This window comes from Hyperolius riggenbachi, chromosome 4 (assembly GCF_040937935.1).
Source record: "Hyperolius riggenbachi isolate aHypRig1 chromosome 4, aHypRig1.pri, whole genome shotgun sequence".
Taxonomy (NCBI): domain Eukaryota; kingdom Metazoa; phylum Chordata; class Amphibia; order Anura; family Hyperoliidae; genus Hyperolius; species Hyperolius riggenbachi.
In genome coordinates this window covers 246888577-246904884 of record NC_090649.1, presented here as the reverse complement: position 1 = coordinate 246904884, position 16308 = coordinate 246888577, and the positions used below count along the sequence as shown (strand labels likewise).

At 44.8% G+C, this 16308-nt stretch overlaps 1 protein-coding gene across 1 annotated transcript in view; it reads left to right on the top strand.

Moving 5' to 3' along the window:
• The window catches only part of UBE3D (ubiquitin protein ligase E3D), a 250014-nt gene that overhangs the window by 135870 nt on the left and 97836 nt on the right, over positions 1-16308 (top strand). Inside the window, exon 9 of the mRNA XM_068281549.1 lies at positions 13713-13851. Coding sequence (XP_068137650.1) covers positions 13713-13851 — 139 coding nt within the window. The remainder of the gene's footprint in view (positions 1-13712; positions 13852-16308) is intronic.

Below are 16308 nucleotides of genomic sequence, written 5' to 3'. Positions count from 1 at the left end.
TTAAGTCGTATTCCTTATTTAATCCCCCACGACCAATAGTCCCCAATTCCCTAATCCAACGCGCCTCTCTTTTTAACAATTCTCTACCCCTATCACCCCTAAACCCACGGGGCACCCCATCAATAACTTGGACTCTAAGCTGACTAACATCATGTCTAAATTGAACAAAATGCTCTGAGACTGCATGATCCAAGCTTCTACCTCTAATGTTGGATTTGTGTTTAGAAACACAATCTTTGAGCTCCTGTGCGTTTTTTCCCACGTAGCAGCTGCCACATGGACATTTAAGCATATAAACAACAAAGCGTGAACAACAAGAAAAGCGACCTCTAATCGCATATCTCTTACCAGAAGAAGGGTGAGAAAAAACATCACCTCTAATAATGCTATGGCACATGTGGCAGCTGAGACAAGGGAAAGTACCACACACACGGGGCACCTGTATATTAGACCCACGATTAGGGTCGGAGTGAACAAGCCACCCTCCAATCCTGCGATCGAACTTTTTATTTCTAATGTTAAAAGAGAACTGGCCATTATTGAGGCAGAGTGCAAAAATGGCCAACGGAGAACTGGATCCAATCTAACTAGTGAGGAACGTCTAGCAATTAGTAGTCTTCACGAATGGAAGGACATTACGATTCGTCCAGCTGACAAAGGAGGGGCGGTGGTGGTCCTTAATACGGCATATTATGTGGAGGAGATATATGCGCAGTTAGCTAATGGTGATGTATATGAAGAACTGCCTTGTGATCCCACATATCGAGTACAACAGAAACTTAAGGGACTTGTTGATAATGCTGTCGGCCGAGGTATTGTGGAAGAGGACTTAAAACAGTTTTTGATTAACGAACATCCTGTAGTCCCTCTTTTCTATACATTGCCAAAAATACATAAGTACCTCCACCGCCCCCCCGGACGACCTATTGTTGCCGCCGTGGACTGCTACAACCATATGTTACACAGTTAGATTCCTACATCAAGGACACAGGAGATTTTTTGAACAAACTTGCCTCTATAGAGCAGGTAGAGGGAGAGTTGTTGCTGGTCACCATTGATGTCGAGAGCCTCATGTGGGATGGCGGTGTAGAGGCTATAGACCACTATCTGTTCACCCGGTCCGACTACGATCACCAACAGCGTGGTTTTTTGATAGCGCTTTTGAATCTGATTTTGCGGGAGAATTATTTTTCTTTTGAGGGTCTTCTTTTTTTTTTTTTTTTTTTCTGCAGCGACGCGGTACTGCGATGGGGTCGAACGTGGCCCCTTCTTACGCTAATCTTTTTATGGGTCTCTGGGAGGAGGCCTTTGTTTACCATGACCCACTGTTCACGATGTACGCCAAAGGATGGTGGCGGCACATCGATGACATTTTTTGTTTGTGGGCGGGGCCACGTTCGACCCTTACAGCGTTCGTTGATAATTTACATAGCAAATGCAGATATATTCGTTTGATGGTTAACGCGGACCAGGAGAAGGTGTCCTTTTTGGATACGTGTGTCTTTAAGAAGGATGGGAAGCTTAGCACGGACCTGTTCGTCAAAAGTATGGACAGGAACTCGGTGCTTCATTTTGACAGCTTCCATCCACGTCATCAGGTGGTCAGCATTCCTAATAGCCAGTACGATCGGGTGTCAAAAATTGTTGGTGACACTCAATTGAGGGAAAGGAGACTAGTTGAGATGGGCAGAAAATTTCAGTCTAGAGGCTATCCCCCTGATACACTAATGAGATACCAAAAGAGAAAAAATAAGTTGAGGAAATGGGGGTAGGGATGAGGGACGAATAGCATTCATCTCTACCTTTAATACTATCAGTGATGAGGTACAACGTATTGTTACTAAACATTGGCGCACCCTTAAAGATTCCCTCCCACATGTTCCTGAATTCCAGCAGCCTCCTTTATTTTCCTACAGAAGGGCCCCCTCTTTAAGATCCAGGCTTGTTCACTCCGACCCTAATCGTGGGTCTAATATACAGGTGCCCCGTGTGTGTGGTACTTTCCCTCGTCTCAGCTGCCACATGTGCCATAGCATTATTAGAGGTGATGTTTTTTCTCACCCTTCTTCTGGTAAGAGATATGCAAATAGAGGTCGCTATTCTTGTTGTTCACGCTTTGTTGTTTATATGCTTAAATGTCCATGTGGCAGCTGCTACGTGGGAAAAACCGCACAGGAGCTCAAAGATCGTGTTTCTAAACACAAATCTAACATTAGAGGTAGAAGCTTGGATCATGCAGTCTCAGAGCATTTTGTTCAATTTAGACATGATGTTAGCTTAGAGTCCAAGTTATTGATGGGGTGCCCCGTGGGTTTAGGGGTGATAGGGGTAGAGAATTGTTAAAAAGACTCTGTAACATTCAAAACATCCCCTGGGGGGTACTCACCTCGGGTGGGGGAAGCCTCCGGATCCTAATGAGGCTTCCCACGCCGTCCTCTGTCCCACGGGGGTCTCTCCGCAGCCCTCCGAACAGCCGGCGACTGTGCCGACTGTCATTTCAATATTTACCTTTGCTGGCTCCAGCGGGGGCGCTGTGGCGGCTTTCCATTCCGAACTACACGGAAATACCCGATCTCATTCGGGTCCGCTCTACTGCGCAGGCGCAGGAAACTTGCGCCTGCGCAGTAGAGCGGACCCGACGGCGATCGGGTATTTCCGTGTAGTTCGGAGCCGACAGCCGTCAGAGCGCCTGCGCAGGAGCCAGGAAGGTAAATAATGACGTCACCGCTGCCCGGACTCCACGGAGGGCTGCAGCGAGACCCCTGACGGATGGAGGACGGCGTGGGAAGCCTCATTAGGATCCGGAGGCTTCCCCCACCCGAGGTGAGTACCCCCCAGGGGATATTTTTATGTTACAGTTCCTCTTTAAAAAGAGAGGCGCGTTGGATTAGGGAATTGGGGACTATTGGTCGTGGGGGATTAAATAAGGAATACGACTTAAATTTTGTGTGGTAGATGTTCCATGGCTCTGGGTCTGTTGTTTTGGGGGTGGGGGTGTCCTTTGGGTCCCCTTCTCATTGTCACTTTTGTATCATAGGTTCTTTTGCACTTTTTTACTATGCATTATAGAACTAGGGGTGTTTTTTTATGGGTTGAATCCAGGTCACCTATTAATAGCATTGGGCATGCGTATTTTTGTCTGTGTCTGCTCCGTATTTTTATACGCGTACTATGCGTCTGTTTTTCCGCATCGCGATGGCAATAGGACACCAGTAGAGGCGTCATTCCGTACGTCCTTCCGCATTGGTTGTCATGTGAAGGTGGGCAGCGCTCGGTGGTTCTTCGTTTACAGTTTTATACTGTGTATGACACCTCCAAACCCATGCCCTCTGCATCATGATGCCCTGGATTCCTCCCAGGATCTTTTTAGATGTTTAACAGGTGCTATAGATCAGAGTTAGAAATGCTTCTATTTATATGAAAAAAGTTCAAAAACCCGTAATTGCAAAAGTATAAATCCATTTATTGCTAAATATTCTATAAAAGATAACGCAGTGTGAACCCCAGAGTGCAAAACCCCCCCATATAAAAAGACCCAGGATTCAAGCCCCAACGCCACCCACAAGCAATACCCCTGACATGGGAGAGAAACCACCACAGGTAGACCTCCCTGTCTTCAACCCTCAGAGCTCTTATAGGACAGGCCTGCCCAAGAAAAAGTTCTTGATGTTGTCAGCAAAGCAACATGCTGTGTGACATCTAGCTGGAGAAGTACATATTATGGCATGTAGCACAATTCCTGCATGCAGACTAGAGAAGCAAAACGCTATCATTCAATTCACTGATACTGATGAAATTTCTCAGTCTCTCCAATGATGATGGCACAAATATTCATCCAGCACGATTGCTATGCACTGCTTAAGCGGCAGGTAACAGTTCATAATTCTATTTATATGTTTGTTACTGCAATGACATCATGCATATCAAAATGTTTGACCAATGGAGTGGGAGGGCGGTACCCTTTTTGGACAAGCCCTGTAGTTCCCCATCAGGTCCAGTCATTTGCATAGGTTCCTCTAATTGGTTGCCATGTTAGAGCTTTGACTATATAAAGAGCATGTCTGCAGTTGTTCATTTGTCTGTGTGGCGTGAACAAGGACTGTGATGGTCCGAAACGGTGGACCGTAGCCACTATGCAGCTTTAATGTTTGTATTTTTATGATCCAATAAAATAATCTTCTGATTAAAAGAGCTGTGCCGGATCATCTTGGAGAAACAAATTTTATTGGCCATTTGTGGCTCCTTCCCCTTTCCAGAATTTGAACCCCAGTCACCCAATGATCAACTGTAGCAGGTTTTCTTCCATTAACGGTGTAATAATGGCAGCACTTTAAATATTCTCCTTGAAAATCAATGGGTGAATTTTGATTTGCTGTCGTAGATTACACCCACTTTCCTGAATTTTAATCCCAGTCGCCCAGTGACCAACTGTGCCAAGTTTGAGAACCCTACCATTAACAATATAAGCATTTTTACATTTTCCCATTTAAAATGAATGGCTGAAATTTAATTGACTTTTTTAAGCTCTGCCCACTTTCCCAGAACTTTTAACCTCAGTCACCAAGTGACCAACTGTGCCAAGTTTGGGGACTCTTTATTACTTTGAGAATGGCAGCCTTCAAAATGTTCCCATTAACATCAGTGGGTGAAATCTGATTGCTGTTGTGGTTCTGTCCAGGTGTGCAGAGCCCGAACATATCTTCCCAGGTAGTAAGAGATCTATATACCAACGCTCCAAATAGTCTCAATGCGAGCATCGGACAATCCCAACGGTAAACAACAAGGACAGATGCCTACAAAAGCCCATGTGAACCAGCCCTCTGGGCTCTTTCACACTAGGAGCTGCAGTGTTCTCCCCCAAAAAGTTTTCCAGCTGGGTGGCATGAAAAAGTAGCCAGTTGGCATGAAAAAGTAGCCGGGTGGGGCGAGATAAGAGAATATAGGGCTGGTTCTTCTCTGCACAACTCTGCTTACAGCAGAGGAGGAAGTGAGCCGATGACCGGCGGGTGCTCAACAAAACTAGCCGGGTGGAGAACGCCGAACTGATCCGTGAATTTTGACGGATTGCGCCTAGGATGCGTTTACAAAGGTAACATGAGTCTATTTCACTTTCATGTTAACTTTCACATTAGACAAAGCGTTCCAGAGAGTTATGTTGTAATGCCTCTGGGAGCTTCATAAAGTCCGGCGCCTGCATTTTCCCATTGGGTGTATTAGAACTACCGCCGCTAATCAGCGTTGCAACGTATGCATGAAATCTGTTCGTGTATGCATTATTTAATGTGAAAGAGGCCTAGGAGTCTGAAGAGTACAAGAGTACCGAGTTGAACACAGAATAGAGACCCCGAGAGCCCAATATAGTGTAGTATGTACTGGTAAGTGGATATGACAAGTACCGTATTTTCCGCCATATAAGACGCTCCGGAATATAAGACGCACCCAAGTTTGGAGGGCAAAAACCAGGGAAAAAAAATACTAAGCCTGGTGTGTCCATATTCCAGGAGCGTCTTGTACATGTCCTCCTGTGTGTCCTCATGTGTGCTCCTGTGCTTTCCATATCCCCATGTGTCCTTCTGTGTGTCCTCCTGTGCCCCCCATGTGTCCTCATGTGCCCCCCATGTGTCCTTCTGTGCCCTCCATATGTCCTCCTGTGCCCCCATGTGTCCTCCTGTGCCCCCCATGTGCCCTTCATGTGTCCTCCTGTGCCCCCAATGTGTCATGTGTGTCCTCATGTGCCCTCCATATGTCCTCCTGTGCCCCCATGTGTCCTCCTGTGCCCCCCATGTGCCCTTCATGTGTCGTCCTGTGCCCCCCATGTGTCCCCATGTGCCCCCCCATGTGTCCTGTGTGTCCTTATGTGCCCCCTCATGCGTGCTTCTGTGCCCTCCATATGCCCTCCTGTGGCCCCCAATGTGTCCTCATTTGCCCCTTATGTCACCTCTGTGCCCCCCATATGTCCTCCTGTGGCCCCCAATGTGTCCTCATTTGCCCCTCATGTCGCCTCTGTGCCCCCCATGTCCTCCTGTGGCCCCCAATGTGTCTCCACTTGCCCCTCATATCGCCTCTGTCCCCCCATGTGTCCTCCTGTGGCCCCCTGCCTTCCTCCCTCCCTTCCACCCGAGTCTTCTGATCCCCCCGTCCGTCCCCGAGTGTCAATAGCGGCAACTTACCTTTCACATGCTCCCGCGCCGATCCCACATAATTGCTCTGCCCCCCGCTAGCATGCGCTCCCTCCCCCTTGCGGATCTGGCCGTCCCCCGGGTGTGTGAAGTAGCGGCAGCTTACCTCCACGATGCGCCCGCGATGACTGGAGACATCCCTCTCCCCGGCACTTCGCGCTCTAGTGACTGGCTTGAACTGTGCATCATCAGTTCAAGCCAGTCACTAGAGCGCGAAGTGCCGGGGAGAGGGATGTCTCCAGTCATCGCGGGCGCATCGTGGAGGTAAGCTGCCGCTACTTCACACACCCGGGGGGGCCAGATCCGCAAGGGGGAGGGAGCGCATGCTAGCGGGGGCAGCACAATTATGTGGGATCGGCGCGGGAGCATGTGAAAGGTAAGTTGCCGCTATTGACACTCGGGGACGGACGGGGGATCAGAAAACTCGGGCGGGAGGGAGGGAGGAAGGCACCCAAGCAGGCACTGAAAGGCAGGGAATCCCCGACATGGCGGCGGGTCGGCGGTTCGTATCGGCGGGCGTTCGTAAGTCGGGGATTCCCTGCCTTTGCCGTATAAGACGCAGGGACCCTATTTTGGGGGGAGAAAAAGTGCGTCTTATACGGCGAAAAATACGGTAAGTATCTATTTATACTCACATTCATGGGTTACAATCCAGGTAATCACTGTATCAGCAGGTGAGGAGATTAGACCTGTCCCCACTCAGGATTAAGAAGTCACTCTATGTAGATAGGAAATAAGGGGCAACACCCCTCCACCAAGGGTGGACTCAGGAACTGTATAAGCAGACAGAGGCGCCAAAAGGATAAAATATTCTAAAATGTTTAAAATGATAGGAGGCAGAGGTGGACTCCTCCCCCAAGCAGACACACACGAGTGTTGTGTATATTCAAAACAACAAAAATGTATTTATATACTCCAGAAAGTGCAACGCGTTTCGTGGGCATCTCCCGCTTCATCAGGCAATAGAAACGGAGCATAAAACTCAAGTCTGGTGCAAAGCTCAGCGCCTCTGTGTAAGAGTACCAAGTTGTTTGCATAAGGCCTCCTTTCCACAAACTGTTGAACTGTGTGCTCAGCAAGCAGTTACCAGGCAGCAGTCAGCAGTTACCAGGCAGCAACAAGCAGTTACCAAGCAGCAGTGAGCAGTTGTGAGCTTTTGAGTGGCATTTCACTGCCTGTAAACAGTTCGTGGAAAAGAGGCCTAACCGTTCCAGAGACAATAGCCTGAAGCCTGGTACACACATACAATTTTAATTGACCAATGATTGGCCAATTTTACCACTACCATGGAGTATGAAAGCTTACCTGAACAATCTGTTCATAGTATTCTAGAATATCTGTTGGCCTCATACTACGTGGAGGTGGTAAAATTGGCCCCCAAAAAATTGGATGTGTGTATGCATCTTGAGCTCTGCCAGACAATAGCTACTTTATTATTAATGCAGCAGTAAACCTGAGAGGAAGGGGACAAGAGGATTTTTACTTACCCGGGGCTTCTACCAGTCCCCTGTAGTCTATCAACTCAATCGGTATCCTCCAAGTCAGATCTGTTGTGCTGCTTCAGCCAAATTAAGGTCCCGCAAAATGCATCATCTTTTCCTGTGTCCAATAAAATTATCTTTAAACCTCCTACCTGAGGTAAGTTTCATTACCCAAGTTTACTCATTGCAAACTACATTGGAACACCTCCTCCCATTTTGTGCACTTTGGGAATCGCACACCAATGTGATTTTTGTGCAGCCCATACACTTACATTACATGCGATTTTACAAGCATTTTCCTCTATGTGGCACAATGCATGCAAATCAAATAAATGTGCTCCCATTCCTACAAAAACCACAACTGGAGTGTCTTCATGTGCTTATTTAATTTTTAATAATAGCCTGCAAAATATCATAATACAAAACTTAGTTCACACTACTTAAAATTCTAAAACCAAAGGTAGACACAGGAGCTTCCATATTCAATATCCCACTGTCCTCATGATAGTATTACACCGTATTGATCACCCAGCCGCAGCCTATGCAAATCAATCGGTTACTCACTCATGTTAGGACATCTGTGGGCCCTCCACCCGGCGCACACAGCGAGGCCTCCACACTCATACACCTACAGTGCACTGTTTCTTTAAGACAGGTGAAGATGTCTCCAGACCAGTCCTTTTTCTCCCTTGATAGCCTTAGGAAACTGTATGTGTCACCTTAGGTGGGGATATATAATAATGGATAATATCAAGTCACTCCTCCTACCTACTCATGTTTTCACAAAACAGTCATCTCCTCAGACTGTGCACATCTCCTGGCCAGCACGATTCAAAAGTTCCTGCTGCTGCTGCAGCCTGGATCATGTGTCTGTGAATCTTCCGTCCTATTCCAATCATAGGTGTATGTTATTGCAAGTATAGTTGTACTCGCGACCTTTCCGCAGTTGCTGCGTACTTCAGAGGGAGCTCCCGCTCAGGGCTCCTGCGTACACGGATGCCCAATGCTTCAGTCGCATCACCTCCCCACGCTTACTGCCTCGGTCCTTCTACTCTTCGCTAGCAGAAATTTGCGGTGCAGCCCGGCGTTCCAGGATAGTGAGCGCTCACATGTGTCCGCCAAGCCCCGCCCACTGACGCGTTTCGCCCCGCCCACGGGGCTTTCTCAAAGTGAATGGGATTGGCTTTGCCTGCAGCATCTGTTCCTTATAGAGGCTCTCAAACACGTCTGTCAAGCTCCTCCCTGTCGACAGTCCACCATCTTTCTTTCTGTCATGTAAGGGCAAACTTGCTTTCATATTTCTTTCAGTTTAACAATCCGTCAGACTTTCCAAAATAACCATATTTTGCAGAGGGTAATCCTTGTTCTTAACTGCATCCCCACAGTCTCTATTTCAAGAAATATACCATATTTAAATCAGAATTCAGACCGTCTGGTATTCTTGTCCCTAGACGGTAGATCCAGGTTGCTTCAATCTTGTATAATTCATTTTCAATAACCCCTCCTCTATGTGACAACTTTTGCTTCACCATCCCCTTAAAACGTAACCCCGTAGCAGTGTTCTCCCCAGAGCCTATTACCTGGGCGGAGCGCCCACCAGATCTCTGTTCCCGCCCGGCTGCTGTGATTGGCCGCTGTCTGCATCATAAATTCTTTCCTCCGCACAATAGACATGACAGCTTGGAACGCAAGCAGAGACACCATCTCCGCCCTCCTCCTCAGCTCCTTCCTTCCTATCAGCAGCGTGGAAGGGCGGGTAAATCTCATAGCAGAGAGAGGAACAGGTAGACCGCGGGAACTTTCAGCTGGAGTCTGCACTGAAAATGTGCGGTTTGATTTGTTATCTTTTGGTGAGTCACTCCCGCTGGCTACTACAGTGGAGACTCTCTTCTCTTCTTCTCCGTCAGAGCAGCATGTACAATGCCCCCTTCCCCAGGTCCTTCAGGTCACAAGAATGTGGGATGGTGAATGGTGTCAGGTCATATATGTGATGATGGGGCTATGGCACTAAGGCCCCATTCACACAGGTGCTTTTCAGGGAATCCTTAGAGCTTTGCTGAACGCCAGCGAACAGAGAATCGCTATGACAAAGTTGCACTATGTGGCATTCACACTACAGTTGCGATTTGTATGAAAATCACAAATGCACTGCATACAGAATTTTGTGAGCATTCGCAATGCGATTTTTGTTTCTTGAACAGGTTATCGTCCCACCCAGTAGCACTCAGTGTGATGCTGACCTCTCCCCAGCCAGTGTGATTACCCAGCCAGTGTGACCCTCACTCTCCTTTCAGCGTTTCCTTACTTTCTGACTCAGCAGCACCCTGCGTAACCTTTCTTTCCCACCCAGCTACTTTTTCATGCCACCCGGCTGGAAAATATTTCTGGGGAGAACACTGCCGTAGGGTCCTTATTGTGATAACGTGCAAAATGTGTCCCCAATGGGCTATCTTTCTTGGTCGGGAATCCTTTTGCAGAAATGACTGCTTTAATGCGGCGTGGCATGGAGGCAATCAGCCTGTGGCACTGCTCAGGTGTTATGGAGGCCCAGGATGCTTCGATAGCGGCCTTAAGCTCATCCAGAGTATTGGGTCTTGCGTCTCTAAACTTTCTCTTCACAATATACCACAGATTCTCTATGGCAGGGGTCCCCAACCACCGGGCCGCGGCCCACTGCCGGTCCGTGGGCAGTTTCCAGCTGGGCCGCGGCGGGTCTGGCCGCTCGCCCCCCCCCCCCCTCCCTCCGCGGCGGCCGCCGCCCCCGCTTGCTCTTCTCTAAGGAGGAAGGAGACAGGAGAGTGGTTACCATAGTAACGGCGTATTTCGCCGTCACAGGAAGCAGCTCTCCTGCTTACTTCCTCCTTAGCAGCCGCGGGTTTCGCTGCTGTTATAGCCGATAGAGCCGAGCGTGGAGGAGAGGGGCCACTGGGGATTATAGAAGAGCAAGCGGCCGCCAGCTCATAAGGTAACAGGAGCGGCGACCGCGGAGGGAGGGGGGCATTCAATGCTATACTTGGGCAGCTATACTTACTATACAGGGGCAGCTATACTTACTATACAGGGGCAGCTATACTTACTATACAGGGGCAGCTATACTTACTATACAGGGGCAGCTATACTTACTATACAGGGGCAGCTATACTTACTATACAGGGGCAGCTATACTTACTATACAGGGGCAGCTATACTTACTATACAGGGGCAGCTATACTTACTATACAGGGGCAGCTATACTAACTATACAGAGGCAGCTATACTAACTATACAGGGGCAGCTATACTAACTATACTGGGGCAGCTATACTAACTATACTGGGGCAGCTATATTAACTATACTGGGGCAGCTATACTAACTATACTGGGGCAGCTATACTAACTATACAGGGGCAGCTATACTAACTATACAGGGGTAGCTATACTAACTATACAGGGGTAGCTATACTAACTATACAGGGGTAGCTATATTAACTATACTGGGGCAGCTATACTAGCTATACTGGGCTAACTATAATAGCTGCATAGGTGTAACTATACTAGTTATACTGGGCTAACTATACTAGCTATACTGGGGTAACTACTAGCTATATATGGGTAACTATACTTGGGTACTATACTAACTATACTAGGGCAACTGTGCTCCTTATACAGGGGCAACTTTATTAGCTACCTATACTGGGGGCAAATATACCTAGATACTACCTACTTAACTATACACTCCAAATCTGTGGGGGGGGGGGGCCACTCCAATTGGGGGGCTGCTTTTGCCACTAACCCCGCCCCCCTCTTCCGGGCCCCAGAGAAAAGTTTGGTCTGGATACCGGTCCCCGGGCTGAAAAAGGTTGGGGACCCCTGCTCTATGGGGTTCAGGTCAGGAGAGTTGGCAGGCCAATTGAGCACAGTAATACCATGGCCAGTAAACCATTTACCAGTGGTTTTGGCACTGTGAGCAGGTGCCAGGTCGTGCTGAAAAATGAAATCTTCATCTCCATAAAGCTTTTCAGCAGATGGAAGCATGAAGTGCTCCAAAATCTCCTGATAGCTAGCTGCATCGACCCTGCCCTTAATAAAACACAGTGGACCAACACCAGCAGCTGACAGGCACCCCAGACCATCACTGACTGTGTGTACTTGACACTGGACTTCAGGCATTTTGGCATTTCCCTCTCCCCAGTCTTCCTCCAGACTCTGGTACCTTGATTTCTGAATGACATGCAAAAGTTGTTTTCATCCGAAAAAAGTACTTTGGACCACTGAGCAACAGTCCAGTGCTGCTTCTCTGTAGCCCAGGTCAGGCGCTTCTGCCGCTGTTTCTGGTTCAAAAGTGGCTTGACCTGCGGAATGTGGCACCTGTAGCCCATTTCCTGCACACGCCTGTACACGGTGGCTCTGGATGTTTCTCCTCCAGACTCAGTCTACTGCTTCCCCCAAGGTCTGGAATCAGTCCTTCTCCACAATCTTCCTCAGGGTCCGGTCACCTCTTCTCGTTCTGCAGCATTTTCTGCCACGCTTTTTCCTTCCCACAGACTTCCCACTGAGGTGCCTTGATGCAGCACTCTGGGAACAGCCTATTCGTTCAGAAATTTCTTTCTGTGTCTTACCCTCTTGCTTGAGGGTGTCAATGATGGCCTTCTGGACAGCAGTCAGGTCGGCAGTCTTACCCATGATTGCGGTTTTGAGTAATGAACCAGGCTGGGAGTTTTTAAAAGCTTCTAGAATCTTTTGCAGGTGTTTAGAGTTAATTAGTTGATTCAGATGATTAGGTTAATATTTTGTTTAGAGAACCTTTTCATGATATGCTAATTTTTTGAGATAGGAATTTTGGGTTTTCATTAGCTGTATGCCAAAATCATCAATATTAAAGCAATAAAAGGCTTGAACTACTTCAGTTGTGTGTAATGAATCTAAAATATATGAAAGTCTAATGTTTATCAGTACATTACAGAAAATAATGAACTTTATCACAATATGCACATTTTTTTGAGAAGGACCTGTAGTTGTGGAGAGTGCACCACTACTTTGTTACTAAATGAGGCACATGTGGTATTTTATCCTGGAGGAGTTGTAGAATACATTTTTGTGTGTTTTTAAAGCTTGGAACCAGCTCGCATAAGAAATATGTAGGGACAAACTCAATCCAACATAAAAATTAATTATCAAACTTGTGATCAAGCTTGGGAAAGTATTAGTAAAACTACAAGAGACATATGTGGTAACATTTTAACTGTGATAAGTAGTAGAATAGATTTTAGGGTTAAGAGCTATGTCTATGTTGTGTATTCTTTTTAGTAACAATCTGAATCAAAAGCAATACATTTTTTGTATATTCTGTACCAAAACCAGTAAAATGAAAACAAGGTGACAGAATATCAAAGAAAATGCATGTATTGTTACCTTAAAAACTTGGCTTTTTAAATATGTATGCCATGAGGGTATATTACTGTTATTTTTGCAAGTAAGGTGTTGTAATCATCAATAGTGTACAATGAGAAAGCAAAAAATGCCTATTTCCAAATACAATATTGTCACCATATATTTTGCTAGGAACATAATCTAAACATTGTAATAACTAGGATGCATAAGCAAATAACATTTGTGGGTTTAACATATAGTTAGCACTGTTTATTGTAAAGCTATAATGGATGTAAATCGAGAAATGGTGTGGGTTTTCTTTTCAATTTTTTCCCTTATTTTCCCTTTAAAAATGCATAGAAAATACGATAATTACAAAACAAAAATATCACTCACTAAAACCCTAATTTGTCCTGAAAAAAACAATACGTTTACATTTAGGTGTGGTAAGTAGTAATAAAGTTATTGGCGAATTAATGGGAGCAGCGCTGATATGTGAAAAATTGCTCTCGTCCTGAAGTGGTTAAAAAGAGCTTATATTTATAATTAGCCATTCATTTTAGGTATACAGTAAATGTATAAGAGAATTGATGCCCCAAGTTCTATTTTTTTGATACTGCTGATGTAAGTTATTAACAATAAGTATCTCTTAAACATTATTGCTGATCAGTATACTGTCATTGACCAAATCTGTGTAATTCCAGGTTTGTGAATAAATGGATAAACGAAACTGGAGCTCATTCGCTGACATTCCCATCCAGTACATGCCTAGAGCTGATCTTGCTCCTTTCTCTCAACAATGCCGCTTTGCCTCACTCCTTACGTTCCATGAATGACTGGCAGGTAATTTAAGTATTTTAAACATAAGTTCTGTTTTTAGATCAGTTTTTACTTTTTGAGCTATGTACAGTATACAAATGTTTAACTTTAACTAGGGACAAAATACTGTATGAAACTTTTTTTTGCAAACCAGTACTCAACACCATCCGGTACCAAACTTGGAAAATAATTCAGGTTTGATCATTTGTGAAGGATAGTTCTCTTAATGGATTTTGTACACAAGGAGAAGGGTTGAGAAAACGTTGACCTTTAACTCTGGATAATGCTGTGTATGGATACAAATGTCAGATATTTTTTCCCCGAATTAAAACATATTTTAAAATAAAGGAGCCAATGCTGAATATTGTTCCTGGTGGAATGAATATTATAAAGAGGGAGTTCAGTTTTTACTGCATACAGACTCCTAATGCAGTTGGAAATAAAGTGGGAAATTCTTGAAAAGGTAAGATTTGCGGTAAATGTACAGAATCTCACAAAAGTGAGTACATCTCTTACATTTTTTGTAAATATTTTATTATTTCCCTGCGTGTCCCAGAAGACATCCCTAAGTATATTTGTAATGTGGGCTCTCTGATAGTATGCTCACTCCCAAATTCATGCCCACAAACAATACTTGGTATTTTTCTAATCTGTGCATATGCATAAGCTTTATATGGGGGAATGTGCGGCTCATAATGCAAAAATAATCAAACACAACAGCATCTTAGGATACCAGCTGTCGAGTAGAACTGTTGGTTTTGCACATTTGGTTGACTACAGGTTCACTTTAAGTAGTCCTGTGTTAAAATAAAATAAGTATATGGCATTTTACAGCAAGGTTGCTCCTTTATGAAACGTACCATTTTTAGTTATTTAAATGAAAATGAGGCAAAAATATGTAAGGTGTAAAGCTGTAAAACTATATATAATTGTTTTTCTTTGTACTGTAAAAAAACAGGTTATAAAATATATTGATTTAAGCTATAACATTTTGTTCAAGCAAGCACAATTTTCAACCAGAAAGCTCTGTTGTATTCCCATTGTCTTTCTTTAGTGGTAAATTATTTTATGATCAATCCTTTTTAATACCTTGCAATCTTGGTTTTGGAAAGGTCACAGGAAAGTAAACTGTTTTTTAGAAGGGTTATAACTTTTATTGCCTGAAATTCCCATAAGTCATAGAGATACTTCAGACTTCTCATTATACTGCTGTGCTTCTGTACATTGTGTATGTCACTGAGACAGGGTGAATGGCCTTATATTGTTCCAACAAACACAGCCTAAAGGCATTGACTCAGAAAGCATACAGTAACCAAAGGTGTTATGGATATTTTAAGTACTGGATATATAAATATACCATGATCAATGTATGTAAAAACATATCTTTGTGTTAAAAATCCCTGGTAGAATTTTGTCATATGTTTTTTTTTTTTTAAATAATGAGGAAAAATGTAAGCATTTACTGTGGACATCCCCATTAGAGATTTCATCTGATATTCTTTGATTGGTGGCACCACCGGGGGTAAGGGGATTTCTCCAGTGGGAATAGATATAGTTAAAAAAAAAAAAAAAAGGTAGGTGTTCTTACCTTTACAATATTGCTAAGATTTTAAGGTAAACTAAGGTGAGAGTTATATGGAGGCTGCCATATTTATTTATTTTTGACAAGAATAGCTGCATGCTTGTTTCAGGTGTTATTCAGACACTACTGCAGCCAAATAGATCAGCAGGGCTGCCAGACAACTGGTATTGTTTAAAAGGAAACAAATATGGAAGCCTCCATATCACTCCCACCTTGGGTTCACTTTAAGTATTCACTGCAATCTGCGTTTTGGTTGGCAAGATTACATTTTGCATCCAGTCATTGAGGACACACAAAGTGAGGAAAGGTCTCCCCAGTGGGGTCACAGACAGAAATGACAAAGTAAAGTACAGCCCACTCTTACCTCTTATGGTGTATAGCAGGATTGTCAGTTCTAGGTTGTACAAATGCATTAACACTGGACCCCAAGGCATCATGAGCTGTATGTTTGTCTGTTATGGTATTTTGGGGAAGGGGTGCAGTGTGACTGTAAAATGTTGGCTTCAGCCTAATGGATTAAACCTCATTGTTATTGTTTTTGTGCTGGCTTCCTGCATTAGTACCACTACAGAGAGCAATTCATCTCGCACAGATGTTTTAAGTTACTAGAAAGATTGAATACTGAAAAAGAAAGGTTTGACTGGAGCTGGAATTTTAGCAGTTCTAACGTAGGATCACTAGACTATGGAGATAAATGATCTAGGACACCCATGATCATCATAGCAGAGCATAGTGAAACTTGCTAAAAGGCTAACTAAATAGTGGATGTGTATTTGCAGTAGCATGTAGACCCCTTCAGTGACGGCTTTCTACAATACATCCACAACAGCCTGAATTTCACAGTGCAGGTTTATGTTCTTCGGTCTACTATGACTCAAGTTAGAGTTGCAAACATTTTC